This window comes from Malaclemys terrapin, chromosome 6 (assembly GCF_027887155.1).
Source record: "Malaclemys terrapin pileata isolate rMalTer1 chromosome 6, rMalTer1.hap1, whole genome shotgun sequence".
NCBI lineage: Eukaryota > Metazoa > Chordata > Testudines > Emydidae > Malaclemys > Malaclemys terrapin.
Window position 1 is genome coordinate 59,901,897 of NC_071510.1, and position 21,186 is coordinate 59,923,082.

Genomic DNA, 21,186 nt, shown 5'->3' on the forward strand with positions numbered 1-21,186 from the left:
TCAAGTACATAAAAGGTTGTTACAAGGAGGAGGGAGAAAAAAATGTTGTTAACCTCTGAGGATAGGACAAGAAGCAATGGGCTTAAATTGCAGCAAGGGGGGTTTAGGGTGGACATTACAAAATACTTCGTAACTGTCAGAGTGGTTAAGCACTGGAATAAATTGCCTAGGGAGGTTGTGGAATCTCCATCATTGGGGATTTTTTAAGAGCAGGTTGGGCAAACACCTGTCAGGAATGGTCTAGATAATACTTAGTCCTGCCATGAGTGCAGGGGACTGGACTAGATGACCTCTCGAGGCTCCTTCCAGTTCTATGATTCTATGATTGTAGAACCATACTTATTCCATGTAATGGACTGAGTTACCAAAGGAGTTTTTCCAATTCTTTAATCACTCTTGTGGCTCTTATTTTAAAAGTCTCTCCAATTTGTCAACATCCTTCGTGATTTGTGGACACCAGAACTGGTCATAGTAATCTAGTAATAGTCGCACCAGTGCCACATTCAGAGATAATACTAATCTCCCTACTTCTACTGAATATTCCCCTATTTATACATCCAAGGATCACACTAGTCCTTTTAGCCACAGCGTTGCACTGGGATATTCCTGAGGGCATTCTGTGCCTAAAAATTCTGCGCCAAAAATTTCAAAACTCTGTGCACAATATTTTAAAATTCTGCAAGTTTTATTTGACAATAAATAAATGCAAAGGCTCCAGCATGGCAATGGGGAGCACAGGCCACTGGCTGCACGAAGGTGAGAGATCACTCTGCAGCCTCCCCACCCCCGGGACACAGACTCAGTAGTGAGGCTGCACCCGACCTTGACACAGCACAAGGCCTGGGTCTGCCCCAGAAACACCCTGGGGCCCTGCCCCTCTGCGCCAGGTGTGCAGATAGTTGGGGGTCAGTGGTGTAGGGGTCTGGATGTGGGGGCTCAGGGTAGTGCAGGGGGCGGGGCTCATTAGGGTGTGCAGGGAGCTCATGGAGGGTGGTTTGGGTGCAGGGTTTGGAGGCAGAGGATCTGGTGCAGAGGGCTCCAGACCAGGGATTGAGGTTCAATGGGGTGAGGTTTGGGTATGGAGAGCTAGGGGGTTCTGGGTGTCTGGGGTGAGGCTTGGCAGGGGTGTCTGGGAGGTCTAGATGCATGGGGGTTGGGGCAGATGGGGGAGCAGCTCCCCCTCCCCTGAGGAGTGATGGGGGCATGAAGCAGGGGAGGATGCTGAACTTCCTGCAGCTGGGAGAGGTTTCTGGGGGTAGGTCTGACACAGCTCCAACCACTCCTTACAGGGGAAGAGGCAATCCCATCCTCTCCTACCTCCAGCCCAGCTGGGACTAGCAGTTGATCCCAGCTGAGGGTAGGAACCACTGGCTGGGGTGTCCCCAGCCCTGTGGTGATTTACCTCTCTGCTAGATGCCTGAAATGATGTACCTGCGCAGCTAGGAAGTGGTGCATGACTGCTCTTGCAGCTTCCCTTTGCTTCCCTGTCAGAAAGTCATTTTTCTGTGGAGAAGCAAAGAAATATGTGGGGAACATGAATTCTGTGCAGGTGCAGTGGCGCATTATTCCCCCAGGAGAAACTGGGCGCTCATGTTCAGTTGATTATCCACCGTGACCCTAAGTCACTGCTTTTCAGAATACTGTCCTCAATCCTGTAAAGATAGCCTACCTCTTTATTCCTACATGTATAAATTTACATTTTGCCCTATTGAAAGGCATATTTTGATTGAGCTCAGTTTACAAAGTGATCCGCATCACTCGGTATCTGACATGTCCTCTTTGTTATTTACCACTCTCGCAATATTTGTGTCATCTGCAAGTCTCATCAGTAATGATTTTATATTTTCTTCTATGGTCACTGAAAATGTATTAAGTACTATAGGGCCAAGAACTGATCCCAGCGGGACCCCACTAGAAAAACAACCATTCAATGATGATTACCCATTTACAATTACATTTTGAGACTAAATTAGCCAGTTTTTAACCCATTTAACATGTACCTTGCTGATTTTGTATTGTTCTAGTTTCTTAATCAAGACGTCGTGTGGTATTAAGTCAAATGCTTTATAGAAGTCTATGTATGTTACATCAACATCAGTAGCTGAAAGCCCATGCTGTCACACTGGTGTGATTCATAAATCTGAAAATGGCCGAGAATTCGAAAACTGGATGGTAACAGATCACATATTCCAGTGATGACTGAATTTAGTGATATTATAAACAAAAATAATTCTTCACCATGCTTGTAGCTGTTTCCATCGCTTCGAACTGATTCCACAGATATTATAAGCTTAAGAGTGACACACAGATCAAGTCACAATCCTCGAATCTTCATTTCTGTCCCAAAGAGGACACAGTTCTCACTCCCAATGGACCAGATTAATTGAGGAGCTGGTACATACCCTTATGAGACCCCCCAGAGATGGAAAGTCTACTGGGAGAAGTGGTTGCAGCTGTGCAAATCTTCCACAACTTCAGCTGCACTGGAGAGGTTGTCTTACAGTATTAGCACAATCAAAAAAATGGGCAGTGTTGGCTGGAAAAGTTATGACACCACGGATACACTGAATCAAAAGCCTCAAACTCCTGCTGTAATCTAGAGCTTCCCTGCTCCCCATCATCAACCCTGAGGGAGAGCACTGGCAGTTAACACCTCTTCCCTTCCCAAAGGTTTAATCCATTCCGAGTTACACTTCACTTTCTAGGCCCTCTGTAACTCACAACTCTTCAAGCCTGCACTTTGGCCCCAAGCCCCTAAAAATAAAGGGTTGTAGATCATACCCATCTCTATAGAAAAATGTTCATTTCCACTCATTTCTCTCCTATGCACCTTGCCACTCACACCTTTATGAAGAGCAAGTGTTTTATTTAGCACTTTTTTCCTAGGAAAATATTCAGATTTCTATGTGAATGTCAGTTTTAGTTAGAAAAAATGTTTAAACCAAGTTTTTTAAATGCATGAAATGTGCATGTTTCTGGCCCCTGACCTGGGAGTTTATCGTTATGTACCTTAGGCAAGTCTTAAAAGATTCTTGCTACAACTTTTCCCCATCTAGTGCTATAAAAATGCTGATTAGTCAAGCAATTTATAATCATTTTAATATTTACACTGAAAGACCTGGAACAAGCAACTAATCTCACGCCCTGAAGCCTAGGATAAATAGTAAACAAGAGGTGTTGCATGGACATAGTTTGCAGCGTATAGAAGTGGGTTATCCCACTCTTGGAGCATAAAGGCTGCTAGCTAATTCCTGGTTGGAGTGGTTCCAACAGTGCTGCATCAGGAGGATTCTCAGGATCAGCTGGGAAGACCGACGCACTAACATCAGCGCTCTCTCTGCAGCCAACTTCAGCAGTATAGAAGCGCAGGTCATGAAACACCAACTCCGCTGGGCTGGCCACTCTGTACATATGCCTGACACTCGCCTCCTGAAGCAAGTACTCTTTTCTCAGTTAAGTCAAGGAAGAAGGGCTTGCGGAGGGCTGCGGAAGCACTTCAAACACATACTGAAAGAACACTTTAAAAAGGGAGGCATCAACCCAACAAACCGGAAGGACTCGGCGTGGAACAGAACACAGTGGCGCCACACCATACACCAAGGTACAACTCACTTTGAGGAGAGCAGATGTGCTCATGAGATAGAAGCGACAAAAGAGGAAAGAAAGGGCACAACAGTCCAGCCAACAACTACATCTCCTCCAAGATTACACCTGTCACTTCTGTGGGAAAATCTGCAGGGCACGAATTGGGCTCCTCAGCCACTTAAAAACCCACCAATGAACCCCCTTGGCAGACATCATCCTCGCATTGAGGGATAGCCGAAGAAGACTGGATAAGGCCATGCAGTCAGCTGTGTCAGCTGCAGGCGGGGGAACAAAAGAAAGTAAGTCTGGCAGAGTCCCTTCAGAACAGAGAGTTGTGGAGGAATAGAAACAAAAAGTCTCCAGAACCATAATATGGATAACATATCCTAGTGTTTCTCAAATGCGGCCACCATGGGCTTTTCTTACGGCCACAGCCTCCTGGGCTGTGACTGGGGGGGAGGGCAAAGCAGCAACCCCTCCTCCTCCCTGTTGCTCCTGGATGCACCGCCTTGGTGTTGGCTGTTAGGGCTACAAACAGGGGTTGGGCCCTGCCCACTCTGGAGACAGCTGGGACACAATGCTGGAGCAGCCACCTGGTGAGTTCCCCACCTTCCCAGGAGCGGTGGGACTCAGGGTTTGCGCTTCAGCCCTGGGGTGGTGGGTCAATAGGCTCTGGCTACGGGGCTTCAGACTCTGGCCCCTGACTGTCTCCTCCAAACCCCTATCCAGGGCTTAATTTGCCCATCGGTTTGCCGGGGCTGAGTAAGTATGCTGTGAAAAGTGATATTTGTTAATACCACTTTTAACAACAAACTTTCTAGCTAGCAATAAATAAATTACAATTATTTGGATGTGTATATATGTGCATATTTATTTGTTTTGGGAAAAAGTGTGAGAGTGACCACACTCTGAGGCCACCAAAAAATTTGTCCTGAGAACCTCTGCCCTATATCCTCTTTTTCGTAGGACGCTAGAAAGGAAAGTGTTATCTCTTTGCCAATGGGTTCACAAAGTCATATGCAATATATGGTTGTTGCAACAGAAAATGCCTTGGCTTGGCTAAGCTAGCTGGACACAAATGATCTCTGACTATAAAAGGTGGGAAGAGTCAGTTGCCAGGCAAACAAAAAGCCCCAAGATGAGTATGTGTGGTGGGGAGGAGTGGACGGGGTGGTGAATGATGCTATTCCAAACAAGAATGTGTGTATAGGGTTTTGCTGCCCAATGAGAGCAATCTGCACCAACAAGTTATTCTGGTTTTACACGCCTGAGCTTTCCACAGCCACCCCATGTATCACATGATATATACCGTAGCTAGTTAGGAGATTCACAAAGCTTTTTTAAAGGCTTGCCCACTCTTCCCACTAGAAGCCATGGGTGTTTTTATTTACACTGCCTTGACAAGAAGAAAACTATTCAGATGTAATACTTTTTTATACACATAGGGTTGCTATAATAGAGCCACATTCTAAAATATACTGTGTACTTGAAAAACAAAGAAGGCTGATCCAGTCACACAGAATAGGGTGACGAACGTAGTCTGGCATTTTACTCCTTATTTGTCTCCTTTCTTGGAATGCAGCAACAGGTGCTGTGACATTAAATATATATATATATATTTCAGCTGTTGGATTGGTCTAAGTAGGCAAATGACAGGTGCTTCTCTGCACCTATATCTGCATGTGCAGATCTGTGTTTGCCAGGAGCACACAAGTATGCCACAGTCCACACTGACACTACAAAGATGTTTGGTAAGATAAAAATGTGTATCAGTCATTTCTGTAGAACAAACAGAATGCAATCCAGATACTGTAATCATTTATGCAGCCTCATAAATGCATACCAAACTATAACAGGTCACCATTGTCACCGAAGGGCATAAGAAACAAGCAAACAGGACAGGACAAGATAGAACATACTCCAAGTGGAGTTTGGCCATTACAGCTAGAATGCTTGATCGAACAGAGTTATTTAAAGAATATTGAAGGAGAGTTCTTGTTATATATTAATAGGAAGGTAGTCATGGCGTATGGACTTTCATGCACAAAAGGGAACTAGGTATGGGGACAGGAGTCAAAGGCGGTGACAAGAGACAAGGTTGGGCAGAGCATAAGGAGCAAGAGAGTTCAGGAGTCTTGGACAGAGATGCAAACATGCCGTGCGAAGGAGAAACTTGCACTTGATACAGAAAATAAGTTGGAGGCAAGGGAAAAGCCAAAGGCTATCAGATACAAGCCCCATGTGGCAAGAATATAAATCAACTGACAGCTGAAATTTGAACTGACTGGAGATAGTGGGGACAAAGATGACATGAGGCACAACAGAGAGAAGGTGGCTGCAATAATCTATTACAAGAATGGACTAGTAAATTGGAAATCAGAAAGGAGAAGGGAGATATTTTGGAAATGATGTGGAGATAGCTGCAGCAGGATCTGACAAATAACTGGATGTAAGGAAAGCGGGAAAGAGGAGTTAACAAATGACAACAAGATGGTGAGACTAGAAAACAGCTGTTAAAATTAGACATTTTCAAATTTGCCTTAAAATCAAACGTTCTGGTTAATTTATTTTCCCTCAGTTGCCTTCTTGATTCTGTGACTTCCTCCATGTCACACTGTACAATTGCAAGAGTTTGTTTCTCTATTAGTGTACCAATCTCACTTCCTTCATTCTCCTCCTCCTTCTTCAAAAAACCCCATACCTATTTCGTAAAGCACTCAAGCTATAGTAAGCATGCCTTGCTCATTTCCTCTCCTCAATTCCCTGACTCCCATCTGTCAATACAAAAACATACCCTACTGTACAGTCCACCTCTCCCATCTCACTCACCCTCTGCATTGCTGCTCACCTTTTCCTTTGGCTTGTCTTATTCCGTAGCCCTTTGATTCAAAGCCAATGGTCAAAACAGCTGTTTAATTGACCAAAACATTTTAAATATTGTAATTTTTTAAACAACACTGTTTTAAGTGTTTGATTCTGAGTAGGTTAAAATGAAATTTGAATTTTCTCAGTCCTAATGGCTGTTAAGACTGTCAAACTAGTGATTTCCTCTGTTTTTTTAACACTATATTTTACTTCCTTAGGGTTTGATTTTGCTACTCCTAATTTACACTAGCATAAATGAGAGATCTAACAAAAGTTAGAAACTTAGGTAAAAGGAAAATTAGGCTCTTAATATTTTCAGATTCATGCTTCTGTGAAATTAGATATTGTGGTTGAATATCTTATGTTACAGTCAAAAAGCAATATTATTACATAATCTTTATTGACTAGTAATAGCACTAAAATATCCTATTTAAATTGTAAGCTTAGCAAATGTGTTTACTATTTAAAATTTGGACCTGCCCTATGGTTAAGTACTTTGTGCAGATGCCTGAGAGATTAACTCTCATTACATAGGCTGGTATGGATGGTGAGCACTGCAGAGGTCAAATGTCTAGCCCTTGTGCTTTGCATTGTTCCATAGTAATACATATGGCAAGCATTTAGCAGTATTGATGAACTATGAAGTGAGTCCCATACAGCCTTTAATCAAGGGTGGTTGCGGCACCTTGTGATCCTGGGGGTTATGATGTGAAAAGGTGACTTGGAAGAAAACACTTGAACACTGGAGAAGGATAAGTCCTCCCCTGACCAAAAACAAACAAACAAACAAAAACCTATTGATCTAAAACTTAAATTAGTGAAATGACATTTTTGCAGTGCCTATGCATTAATAGTTTGCCTTACCTTACCATGAGGTATTACCATCCTCTCTCTCTATAACATTTCATTAAGTGGTAAACAAAATTACAGCAGATTGATCAATGCCTAAACGCCACAAGTGCCATAAATTATGTCTTGCGACTGATCATAATATTGCTTGCTTGTTGTAACACAATTTTAGTTTAAACCTACATTCAAGACAAATTTTGAGTTCCTTTACTGTACCAGGGGTTCTACACTTTCTAGAAATATCCCCGTAGACTAATCAAACCATATAAATTAACCCCCCCCCTAAAAAAACCAAACAAACCTGGCAGAGAGCTATCCTACGTAAAATAGTGTCTAGCAGAAGAGATACTACTCAAATATACAAAATCATATTGTGTCTAATTGATTGTGATCCTAAGAGCGGTTTGCCAATCAACAATTCATGTTTATTCTACTGGGACCTCGGGCATCTTGCTAGCAGTCACATATGCATCATTTATCATCACACAGTCCATCCAACAGACAGTGCTAAAATGTTTCCATCACAGAAAGTTATAGAAACCCCAAAGCTGTCCCCTCTTTAAAAAAGCCCAACAATTTGCATAAGTAAAAGAGAAATAGATCTAAATCTTCCACATTAAAAGATTTGATTAAAATACAACTCTGACACATGTCATTTGAGTTGATGTAAAAACTTTCCTTCTATTTTTACAAATGGAAAACAGTCATATCAAACACTGAAATTTCATATACAGCCATACATGGCAACAACTGCTACTATAGTTTTGTAGATGACTGGCTTTGTGAAACGATTAGTCTCAGTTCCGTCATCCATAAAACAGCAAAGATGAACAAATGAACAATGTGTCTTGGAAAAAGAATCTAGACTTAAATATAACCTATTTCATAACAGTTTAAACTTCACATTTCTCCCTCTGTGACTGATGTAGGCTAAGAGAAGAAAGAAAGCCGCTTAATAAAGAGCCATATACAAAAACAACTTAATTTTCTCATATTACAACACAACTATAAACTTACATTTAATGGATGAAACTTTATATCTATTTACTTCCATAATCCAGGACATGCCATTCACTACAGTAATCACCTTCTTTTTCAAAGAATGTAAAAATTAAACTTGAGATTAAACTTGGAATATGACTTTTTAAAATTATTTATTACTATATTGATTTAAAGGTTGTGGTTATAGCAGTGGAAAAGAAACAATGACAAACATCACTACAGTACATAAGTGAATGTGACAAAACAGTATTGACACTCTGATTAAAAGACTTGCACAGACCTTTGCATCATAACCTTATCTGATTGTTAGCTCCCCAGTCTTACCTTCTACATACTTTGCTCCATCCAGGCTTCACACAATAGTCATGCATTTTATGAGGCCACTGCTTTTATCTGCTTAGATTTTGAGCAGGCTGAGAGCCAACACCATCTTTGAGGGTTTGAAAAAGGGCATAAGGCACAGTGAGCAATCCCGTAAATAAAACAAAATAGTAGTAAGAAGAAAAAAGAAAAACTAAGCCACTGATATAAAGTGTTGTCCTAAACGGAAAGCTTCACATAAATCAAATACTGTAGTGTCATCATAGCTCATGTTGCTATGCATGGACCAACATCCAAGCAGTTTGCAATGTATAGTTTCACATGTGGTGCAATACCTGGGTACAGTTAGGGTGACCAGATGACAAAGATGAAATATCGGGACGCGGGGTGGGGGAAGAGCAAAAAAAAAAAAAAAAAAAAGCTTGAGCGCCCCACCCCCACGCGGCAGTGGCACAGCCCCGTCTCCACCCAACTCTCGGCTCCAACCCCCAATACACCCCCAGCTCCCCCATCCCCTCGCTCCCGGGCCCAGCCTGGGCTCCGAGCTGAGCAGCCGAGCCGCGCTCCGGGCCCTCCTGTAGCTCCCGGCCCAGCCGCTCCCGGGCTCTGTCGCTTCGGCCCCGCAGCAGAGGCTGCTCCGCTCCACCCCGCCTGGGACACTTGCTCCCGCAACCCCGGGCAGCCCCTCTCCGGCCACGGGGATCTCAGGGACCCACCCGGCCCCTCCCGGCAGGAGCTTGTCCTTCCCACGCATGTCTCCACCCCCTGCCGGCCCCGCGCTGCCCCGGGGGCTGCAGGGCTGGAGCAGCCTCCGCGCTGTGCTCCCGGTCCCGGCCATGGCCCGTGTGCAAGCCTGGGAGAGAGGAGGAATGCCGCGTGGTTGGGGAAGAGGCAGTACCAGGACGGGGATTTGGGGAGGGATCCAATGGGGCAGTGAGGGGGTGGGGCTGGGGGCGGGGTCAGGGCCGGGATTTGGCGACAGATCCAATGGGGGAAGAAGGGGGCAGAGTCAGGGCAGTGGGGGCGAGAGCCCCTCCAGGCTCTGCCTGTGAGCTGGAGCGGAGGGTAAAATTACTTGTTTGTCCAGTGTCCTGACCGAAGATCAGTCGGGACGCGGGACAAACAAGCAAATATCGGGACAGTCCCGATAAAATCGGGACATCTGGTCACCCTAGGTACAGTGCAGTGAGTTAAGGGTTGGATCCTGCTCATAATTAATTACAGAGTTCTGTCACTTCTTTTTGGGGGAGGACTGAGCCCAAAAGGTTTCAACCTCAATTATAAGTTGTTTTGCCACATGCATTGAAGTCAGACCCTGAGGAGCAGATTGTGAAACATGGTCTCAATATGTCATCTTCTGTCCTGATTTGCATTCTGCGCTCCCCACAGACTTCAGTGGTGTAGGGTAGTGCATAAAACAGGGCAGAATGGATTAACTCATAAAAAGCCATGAATGCCTCCCTTTGGTGCCCACCAAACCACACATTTGAGTGCACAAATGAGCCCATAGACACAAAAATGCCCATTTGTGAATACAAATATAGGTGTCCGCAAGCACATCCTTTGCATTCAAAGATAAAAAGCTACTTTTATTATACAAATGTTCCCCTTCTGTTTAAAAAGCATTTTTATTTAAAACAATATGTATACACTAAAAGTGTGAAAAATAATACAGGCTAAAGGTAAAAAGTGTCAACACGATGATGTGGCAGGAGGATAGAGAGTTTGCTTGACTCAGTGGTTTGAGCATTGGCCTACTAAACCCAGGGTTGTGAGTTCAATCCTTGAGATGGCCATTTAGGGATCTGGGGCGCGCAAAAAAAAAAAAAAAAAAAAAAAAAAGAAGAGTCAGGGACAGTACTTGGTCCTGCTAGTGAAGGCAGGGGACCGGACTCGATGACCTTTCAAGGTCCCTTCCAGTTCTATGAGATACATATAGGTATATCTCCTGATTGTCAATCCCAAAACATGATTTCAGAATCACAACAACTTACAGGACTATGGAATGGTATAGGCAGAAAGGATGCATGAGACTAAAAGATGTATGATAAGATGCCTTACACATACACCTCGGCATTTTCAAGTACATATGGATGAACACTAATTCTTGTTTGGAGTTTGAAAACTGGGCATAAAAGATTCTTCACTTTTATTCAAAAGAGAATCAGTTAGTGCAAGTTACAGTCATTGAGCTTGATTCACCTTTTGTTAATCCACATTTACAACAATGTAAATTGATTCAAGTCTGAAATTATACTAATGTAAAGTTGAATTGATGCAGTGGTAAATCTACGCCAATAATTGTAACTTAGTTGCTGATTAGAGTTCTAATCATTCTGTCAACCTAGTGAAACCAAAGGCTACAGTCACCTGTCTTTGCAATGCTCTCTCTGTGACCTCAGACAATTAATTTGACCTCTGCTTCATTTACTTCAAATGTACAAGGATCTTACCTAACTAAATAAGGGGTGGCATGAAGACTAGCGCTTGCAAAGAGCTCTGTAGATGAAAATGGCTCAATAGTATTTTACAGGAATGGTATATGGCTAAGATCTCTGATTCAACACAGCATTATCCTTTGCTTTCCAGAATAGCTAACTCCTGGAAAATCAGATATACTAGCTCTCTGACATCCAGTGTGTTAATGGAAAAAGTTTTCCCAGGGCAAAAGACAAGATAAGGAAAAATATAAATAAAAACAGTCATTCTTTCCTTGTTGCTCTGGACTGAGATACAGAACTACTTGGGAAAGTGAATTCTCAGCCTCATGTGGTTTTCTAGCCTTGATTCTCAGGAGAAAATATCATCTCAAGGAGATGAAAAAGGCCTATGGGAGTTAAATTAGTACAACCACCTGAATCATGCCATGTTCTCTAGTCACATCATTCCGCTCAAATCCCTTCACTGATTTCGGGCATTTTACCACATCAAATTTATGCTCCTTCAACTCATCTTCAAGACAGTAATAATTTTGCCTTGTCTAGATCTCTCATCTTATTTCCTCCAACTTCCCCAGAGCACCTTCCACATTACTGTACTCTTTCCTCCCTTCACACTCTTTTACAACTACCATCATGTTTCCCTTGGGCCTCTTTTATTGGCCTATGAAAGGCCCTTATTAATGACCGCTCCCATCTCCTTCATACCCACTTCTTTCCTATCTTCTAGCTCCCTTTCCACAACCTTCCGTTTCTTGAACTAGTGCCCCACCTCTTGCCTTCAGTGTGTCCTATGTAGCTTGGACTGTAGCATCTTCAGGGCAGGACTGCAGCTATCTGTTTGTGTAAAAACCATATAAACATATGGCATGACGCAAGTGATATCCAAGTAATAAAACTCAGACCATGCAGTCTGAAGTAGGGAGAGTTATCTGTGCAACACCCAGTCTTTAGTCAAGGAGTCTGAGGCCTTGTCTACACTGCCACTTACAGCACTGAAACCTTCATTCAGGGGTGTGAAAAAAACAGTGCTCTCCTGTCGACTCTGGTACTCCACCAGAACGAGGAGCTTAAACGGAGTCGACGGGAGAACATCAGCCGTCGACTTACAGCAGTGAAGACACTGCGGTAAGTAGATCTAAGTACGTCGACTTTAGCTACGTTATTCACGTAGCAAAAGTTGTGTAACTTAGATCGATTCCCTCCCCCTAGTGTAGACCAGGCCTGGAACCTGGGTCTTCTGACTCCTCAGCCCTGTGCCCTAATCACCATGTTACCTACACCAGCATCCACAATCGCCTTGAAATACTCACATATCATTCCAAAAAAATGGATATTTTGGCACAATTCCATTTTTGCTAAAATGTTAGAAGGGTTTTGTTTTCACTCAAATGAAGAATGAAAACAAATTTTGAAACCTTAAAAGTTGCTGGGAAACAGAATTATTGTCCTTCATTCAGCTCTATACCTAATAGCTCAAATAATAAGGAAACTTCTACCTCCATCACTTGTATACTATGAATGTCCTTCCTCACTTTGATGAAGAGTCCAGCAGTAAAGGGTTCCATCACAAAGGCCAGTATGGGAGGTAGCAACAGGAAGAAACTTCTGTAGATACACCCTAGATTGTTCAATCCCAAACATCCAACACTAAGGACAAACTTCAAGAGCCCAATAGCAGCTCCTTAAAAATGCTTTCCCAGTTGATAACATTGGTCAAATAGAGAACATTCCACTCCAGTATTGGGATGCTGGGGGACTCCCTGACTATTCACAAGAGCTCATCTGCCTGACTAGGAAAAAGGTAGTTGCAAAATGTCAAAATATGATCCATAACCACTAGAGGGGGTGAGTATTTACCTCTCAAATAGGGAGTACTATGGGGCCTCACAACCTCTACATCGAGCAGCTAATTTTGCTTGTCCTGAGTCCTAAAAGGAATAAAACATGTGAGTTCATTCCTCCATAATCTCATTTACATTTAAAAAATGCTAGCATGGCTACTCAAAGCTCTCAATGTTTTTCAGGAATGCACAGATTTCAAGCCGATGAACTGCAGAACTTAGAACTGACTTGTAATAAAGATACAAGATACTCTGGTTTTAAATGATGCTACTTGTGCATTCTACTAAACAGCGGATGATGTGGTGCATTTCAAAATCTTTCATAGCAAATATCATTCCATTGTACTTTAGGGGCAGCAGAGTTTCTCTCATGTTATGTTTGGAGTTGAAAGTTCTATTAGAAAACAAGATTATGTATTTGGTAAATATACAACAGAAAACCTGTAGAATGAATGTCTCAGCTACAGTATTCTAAAGTTTTACACATATTAATATTTTATCCTAGGAGAGAGAGATGCAAAAATAATTTATACTGTGTTATCTCCTTTTTAATTTTACTGCACTAAAAGCATTTAGCCTCAGGTCACTGCAAGCAATGAAGTCAGAACCTAAACCAGTGCAATTTTTATAGCACTTACAGCTTTTTTTGTTGTTGTTGCTCTGTGTGCCTAAAATAGAACATGAGTACACCAGAAGTAGTAGTACATTACAGGATTTTTTTTTCTTAATTTTACCATGCTGTACGTTTTGGCCTGTACAAAAGTATCTGTATATAGAGGTTTGTGGGTTTTTTTAATATCAGAGTTCGCCTCTAAAAAGGTAAATACACTAATGGAAAATGTATGAAACAATGGCCTTGGCTACACTTGAGAATTCAAGTGTAGTCGCGCCGCCAGCGCTGCGAGAGAGCTCTCGCAGCGCTGTATGTACTCCACCTCTCCGAGGGGAATAGCTTGCAGTGCTGCGAGCGAGCGTGCAGTGCTGCAGGCGCTGATTACACTGGCGCTTTACAGCGCTGCACTCGGGGGGGGGGGGCGTTTTCACACCCCTGAGCACAGCAAGTTGCAGCGCTGTACTGCGCCAGTGTAGCCAAGGCCAATGTTAGTATAGACCAGAAAGTAATGACACCTTGGCTTAAAGATCAATATACAGGTATTTGTTGAACTGTTACTTAGCAACATTAACAACACAGCATGTTTTGGCATAATTGAACAGAAAGTTCACTGTTTCCCTTTAATAATTCTCCTCTGGACCATGTAGTAAACCGTGATCAAGGACAGAAGCTGCAAAGCCACACAAGAGTTACTGCATAACCCAAATCCTCAATTTACTCTAGAACTAGTACAATATGCAAGAAGGAGGGAGTCTCTCTCTTACTCCTGATTGACATGGGCACAAATTAGATCAAACTCATGCCCAAAGACAATAACGTATTTGTTAGATTAATTTTTGCTACCTAGAATTAATGATTAATTTACCAGACTGTTAAAAAACTGCATCTTATTTCCAGTTTGAATTTGTCAAGCTTACAGAGAAAGCATTTTCACTGTTTCTAATAAAACAGGAATTTTCTTGGTCAGCTATCCAACAGAATCCAAATGCTTGAATTCTGACATAAATACACTGATACATAAATACATTATTAAGCAATTAATTAAGCAATTAATTTGTAAACACCTAGAAGATAAGGTGATAAGAAACAGCATGGTTTTCTCAAGAACAAATCATGTCAAACCAACGTAATAGCTTTTTTATTTTTTACGGGTAACAAGGCTTGTGGATAGGGGGAAGTAGTAGATGTGGTATATCTTGACTTTAGTAAGGCTTTAATACGGTCTCTCATGACCTTGTTACAAACAAACTAGGGAAATACAACCTAGATCAGTGGCTCTCAACCTTTCTAGACTGCTGTACCCCTTTCAGGAGTCTGATTTGTCTTGTGTACCCCAAGTTACACCTCACTTAAAAACTACTTGCTTACAAAATTAGACATTAAAAATACAAAAGTGTCATAGCACACTATTACTGAAAAATTGCTTACTTTCTCATTTTTACCATACAATTATAAAATAAATCAATTGGAATAGAAATACTGTACTTACATTTCAGCGTATAGTATATAGAGCAGTATAAACAAGTCATCGTCTGTATGAAATTTTAGTTTATACTTACTTAGCTAGTGCATTTTACATAGCATGTTGTAAAACTAGGCAAATATCGAGATGAGTTGATGTATCCCCTGGAAGATCTCTGCGTACCCCCAGGGTAGGCGTACCTCTGGTTGAGAACCACTGACTTAGATCGAACTTCTTTTAGGTGGGTGCATAACTGGTTGAAAACTATTCCCAGAGAGTAATCATCAGTGATTCACAGTCAAGCTGGAAGGGCATATCAAGTGGGGTCCTGTTCTGTTCAATATCATCATCAATGATTTTAGATAATGGCATAGAGAATATACTTATAAAGTTTGTGGACGATACCAAGCTGGGAGGAGTTGCAAGTGCTTTGGAGGATAAGGATTAAAATTCAAAATGATCTGGACAAACTGGAGAAATGGTCTGAAATAAATAGGATGAAATTCAATAAAGACAAATGCAAAGAACTCCACTTAGGAAGGAACAATCAGTTGCACCCATACAAACTGGGAAATGACTGCCTAGGAAAGAGTACTACAGAAAGGGATCTGGGGGTCATAGTGGATCACAAGCTAAATATGAGTCAACAGTGTAACACAGTTGCAAAAAAAGCAAACATTTGGGAATGTATTAGGAGGAGTGTTGTAAGCAAGACATGAGAAGTAATTCTTCCACTCTACTCCGCATTGATGGTGGTCAAACTGTGGTTCGCATGCCCCATATGTCCCCCATTCTCTGTCTACCAGACTGGGGGGAGGGGGGGAAAGGGGTAGAGCTCAGGACCTCTACCTTGCAGTGAAGTGGTGGGGTACGAGCTTCTGTCAAGTGGGGAGGAGGGTCTCGGGACTTCAGCAGGAGTGGGCTGAAGCCCCAAACCCCAGCTTCAGGGCTCAGGCTCTCAAACTTCTGAAGATTGTTGTATGCGGCTCGGAGGGCCAGTAAGTTTGACCACCCCAGATTAGGCCTCAAGTGGAGTAATATGTCCAGTTCTGGGTGCCACATTTCAAGAAAGATGTGGACAAATTGGAGAAAGTCCAGAGAAGGGCAACAAAAATGACTAAAATGTCCAGAAAACATGATTTATGAAGGAAGATTAAAAAAAGGGTTCGTTTAGTTTGGAAAAGAAAGAAGACTGGGATGGGACATGACAGTTTTCAAGTACATAAAAGGTTGTTACAAGGAGGAGGGTGAAAATTTGTTCTCTAACCTCTGAGGATAGGATAAGAAGCAATGGGCTTAAATTGCAGCAAGGGAGATTTAGGTTGGACATTAGCAAAAACTTACTAACTGTCAGGGTAATTAAGCACGGGAATAAATTCCCTAGGGAGACTGTGGAATCTCAGTCGTAGATTTTTAAGAACAGGTTAGACAAACACCAGTAAGGGATGGTCTAAATAATACTTAGTCTTGCCTTCCAGTTCTATGATTATGCATCTTTGAGTTTTGATTATGTTTTCAGTGTTACGGTAAGTCTACACTGCAATCAGAAGTGTGACTGTTGACTGCAGCTTTGATCTAGCTAGCTTCAACAGCAGCAGTGAAGCTGGAGCAGCATGGGCTAGCCCCTCCTGTACATATCCAGGGTCCTGGGTGGGGTTGTGCAGCCTGTGCTGCAGCAGCTTCACTACTATTGTTATTCAAACTACCTAGATAAGGGCTAGCTTGGATAAGTCTACACATGCCACAGTCACACCTTGCACTACAGCATAGACATGCCTTCAGTGTGGTGCCTGGGGCCAAGGAGCTACCTGGCAATGTTAAATTGGATCAGATATGGCAGTCTAACATAGCTGCAGACTCACTCAATTTATAATTTTGTTGACTGAATCTAGCCTTTATCTAGTCATTTTCTCCCTTACCCTTATTTGTAGGTCATGACAACTAAAGGCAGTGTGACTGTATTCTCATCTCAAGACACAAGACATTACACACACAAAAATCTCATGCAGCACAAATCATTTCTGTACAATACTATCAGCAATATAAAACTAATTTATTTGTGGAGTTTTCAGTGATCGATACATTAAAAAAAAATAATCTCTGCATACTGATACTCACACCTGCTCTTCCTACACTGCTTCGGTTTTCCATTGAACACTGATTCAGGTCAAAGCAAAACAAAATCCAGTGTTTTATTAAAGCAACTGATTCAAAGTAATCTCTTCAGAAACCAACCCCTTATCTTTGTCACCATGAAGACCTTGGCACCTCACATTATGTCAAGAGAAATTAAACAATCTGTATAAAAACCAAAGTCATCTTCCCAGAGAATTTTAAGAATCTAAATCAGACAGAAGGATATAAGAGCTTTGCCTTAAAAAAATGAATTTACTTTTGAAATAAAGTGCACTTTACAAACTGTCTGACGTTTCCTGTGTGTAAACCAGAGAACATTTCATGCCATGGCGTGCATGCTACTTGCTCTCCTACTGTACAAATGGGGTGGAATGTGCATGTTGCCATAGGAATGTACATTCGCTTTTTTTCTCCCCCCCCACAACAGTTGCTACAGGAAAGTATTTCAATTCTATAATAATTTCTTGAATATTGTATTGGCAAAAAAAGTGTGTGCTTTTTAAGGTATTTGTTCATTTGGGGAGAAAGGGAGGGAGAGCGTATGTGTAATTTCTGAGTACTACAAGAATGCCAAAGATCATGCATAGTCATTAAATACATAGATTATGTTGTCATCTGTATCATTAAATTTCATTCGATCCAGTCCTATTTTTCTGAAGATCAGCTAACTATCCTTGTCTTTCACATCATGTAAAGAATAAGTCTAGGCCTACAGTAATTTTAACATTCAAGTGGTGGCGTGGGATAGAGAAAGGTGGGATGGGGAGGGAGCCTTCTGAAATATTCTGAAGAGCTTTCTGATGGTTTTGTTACCAAATGGGAAACACTTGGGTTTCCTTGTTGCTAACCTGGTTTGTGAGAGTCAAACTGTTTCGCTCTTTCAGTTTGGAGTCTCCACAGAGACTACTTATGAAGATCATGAAATCAAATTATTTTCAGAAAAAGCCAGTTTTTTATCCCAGTCTTGACTTTTTCTTCCTTCTGTACAAATGCTCTTTTGTATACATACCGGGTTTCAGGAAATTACTCCCCCTCTCCACCACCCTCCTCTGCAACTTGCACAAAACAAACCCCCCTAAAAATCAACATGGGAGAATAATTGTGTTTTTGTTGAAATGTTTCCAGCTCTTCCACACGTTCATGCTACAAGGAGTAAATGAAACCCTTTGCTTTGGCAACGTTAGTTCCAGGCACACTCCTCTCAGTTTAACACCCCCCCTCCCCCCCCCCCCCCCCACACACACACACCAAAAAAGTATGCACTTATACTGGAAAGGAAGTCAGCAGCTGCACCAGCAGCAAGCTCATTCCCAAATTAATGATCTTTCACTTCTCCCCCCCACAGCTTCCTCTTTTATAACAAATATATAGCATTTCCAATTTCAAAAGCCTTTTACTATATATTGTTTCTTTCATTTACCAGTACTTTGTGTACTCTTAGATCACCCTTGCACAAATAAGCAGACATCTTTGGAATCAAGACTGTGGTTGTTTTGATTCCAGTAAAATCTAAAAAGCAGTCTTCAGATGATTCTGCCAAAGTATTTTTCCCCTCCCTTATGAATGGTTCAATGCTAAAATGAGCAAAACGCTTATTCATGTTCTGTTGTGGCTGCCAAAAGCAGACTTGAAGAAGGCACTAACTGCACTATATTTTTAAATGAAGGCCTCTGAAAAAGTTAAAATCATACCTTCCTTGGATTCATCAGCTTCTGAGCTCATGGTGTCAGTGTAACTCACTGGAGGCCAGATTACAGCTGACGTGCTCTTTGAGAAGCAGCAAGTCAACTTCTCAAAAAAAGGGTGGGTGGGATTATGAGGGGAAAAATTCTGTGAATTCAACAAATCAGCACTCAGCTATGTGCAAAGGATTCCGCCCCTTTCTGAACTGCACACAAGCAACTGTCTGGAAAGCAGCACCTTGCAGAAACTCATTTCCCAGCAGTTAGTTGTAGTTTATGCATTTTACTCCATCCATCCCCACCCCACCCCACCCCTCATGTCTTTCAGTCTTCAGAAAGGGTGGAGTTTTACTTGTTACAGCATGCGGAATGTGTATGAGAGAGCAGAAGTGAGGTGAAAATCATTAAGTCAAAAGCAGCACTGAGTGGTAACTTGAACATTTTATGACAGTGATTGACAAGCAGAAGAGGCCTCAGGCAACTTGCTACAAGCTACAAATGAAAATTTTTTTTTAAACCTAAATTGCACTTTTCACCACTACCTGAGATATCTGAAATTGGACTGGTTAACACTGGAAGATGGTAAGATTTAAAAGTACTTCAAGGAGGAAAAATGGCAGCTTTACTTGCAGGGCCGGCTCCAGGAACCAGCTTAACAAGCAGGTGCTTGGGGCGGCCAAGGGAGCGGGGCGGCACCTACAGCAATTCGGAACTGCCGCCGCCGATCGCCGCTTCCCCCCCACTTGGGGCGGCAGAAATGCTGGAGCCAGCCCTGTTTACTTGTTTGTTTAAGCTAAAGTTTCAGAACAGATTATTTTACTATTTTCCCTCCTCCATGTTGAAAATGTGGTACTATAGATCCTCAAAGAAGCAATTCAGCTGTGATTTTTCATGGGGGAGTTTGTTTCCTATTATTATTTCCATTATTCTTCGTACTACATGCCCCCCATATACTGTATATCCACATATAACTTTTAAAGGCCCACTCACAAAATTTTCTGCAGCATAGCAATAGAATGTAATAATGTACATCATTTACAATATCCCCAGACTGCTCATACACAGTACTGTAGATGTTTCAGAGTGGTAGCCGCGTTAGTCTGTATAAGCAAAAAAAACGAGGAGTACACGAGGAGAGAACAAGGAGTGGCACCTTAGGCCTGGGCTACACAAGGGGTGGGGGTTCGAACTAAGATACGCAACTTCAGCTGAGCGTAGCTGAAGTCGAAGTATCTTAGTTAGACTTACCTGGCTGTCCTCACGGCGGCAAGCTGACTGCCGCGCCTCCCCCGTCGACTCCGCTTACTCCTCCTGCTGCAGTAGAGTACAGGCATCGATTCGGGGATCGATTTATCACGTCTAGACGAGACACAATAAATCGATCCCCGATACATCGAACACTACCTGCCAATCTGGCAGGTAGCATAGACGTACCCTTAGAGACAAAAATGTATTTGGGCATAAGCTTTCGTGGGCTAAAACCCACTTCATCAGATGCATGCAGTGGAAAATACAGTAGTGTGTGTGTGTGTGTGTGTGTGTACACACACACACACACACACACACACCTTGAAAAAAAATGGGTGTTGCCATACCAATTCTAACGAGATGAATCAATTAAGGTGGACTGTTAGCAGGAGAAAAAAAAACTTTTGTAGTGATAATCAGGATGGCCCATTTCAAACAGTTGACAAGAAGGTATGAGTAACAGTAGGGGAAAAATTAGCATGCAGAAATAGTTACACAAAGTAAAAACTATTTCCCCATGCTAATTTTTCCCCTACTGTTACTTACACTTTGTCAACTGTTTGAAATGGACCATCCTGATTATCACTACAAAAGTTTTTTTTCTCCTGCTGATAACAGTCCACCTTAATTGATTTGTCTTGTTAGAATTGGTATGGCAACACCCATTTTTTCATGTTCTCTGTGTATGTACAAATCTTCCTACTGTATTTTCCACTTCATGCATACGATTAAGTGAGTTTTAGCCCACGAAAGCTTATGCCCAAATAAATATAGTAGATGTTGTGACCAGAGCATATAGTGAAGGTTCAAAAGCAATGATGGTAATTAATGGGAGGACTCTATATTTATTGCTGCCAGACTCCATTTAAACTTATCTCTGTAGAGTGAAGGAACATTTTTCTATTAGTTTCTTTGATATATGTTTAGTACAGTGCATAGGCTAAAGAACAACACCTAGTGGAAATGTTATGACCCAAGTATAAAAGCAGAGGCAACATCTAGAGCTCAGAATCCAGGTTTGCATTCCCAGCTCAGACACAGACAACTTGTGGGTGAGCAGAATTCATACCTCCCAGAAGTCTTGAGAGGCTTTACATACACACGTAAAGTGCTTTGGAGGTCTTTGGATAAAAGGTGCTAT

General features: G+C 42.1%; 1 protein-coding gene across 2 annotated transcripts in view; it reads right to left on the reverse strand.

The window, feature by feature from the left end:
• Window positions 1-21,186, reverse strand: part of TNFAIP8 (TNF alpha induced protein 8) — an 86,425-nt gene that overhangs the window by 8,630 nt on the left and 56,609 nt on the right. The window contains exon 1 of one of the 2 annotated variants that reach the window (XM_054033005.1): window positions 18,807-18,897. The exons of the other annotated variant lie outside the window; for it this stretch is intronic. Within the exon in view, the coding sequence (XP_053888980.1) occupies window positions 18,807-18,837 (31 nt within the window). The 5' untranslated portion in view covers window positions 18,838-18,897. Of the gene's footprint in view, window positions 1-18,806; window positions 18,898-21,186 lie in introns of those variants that run through there. 2 annotated transcript variants of the gene reach the window in all.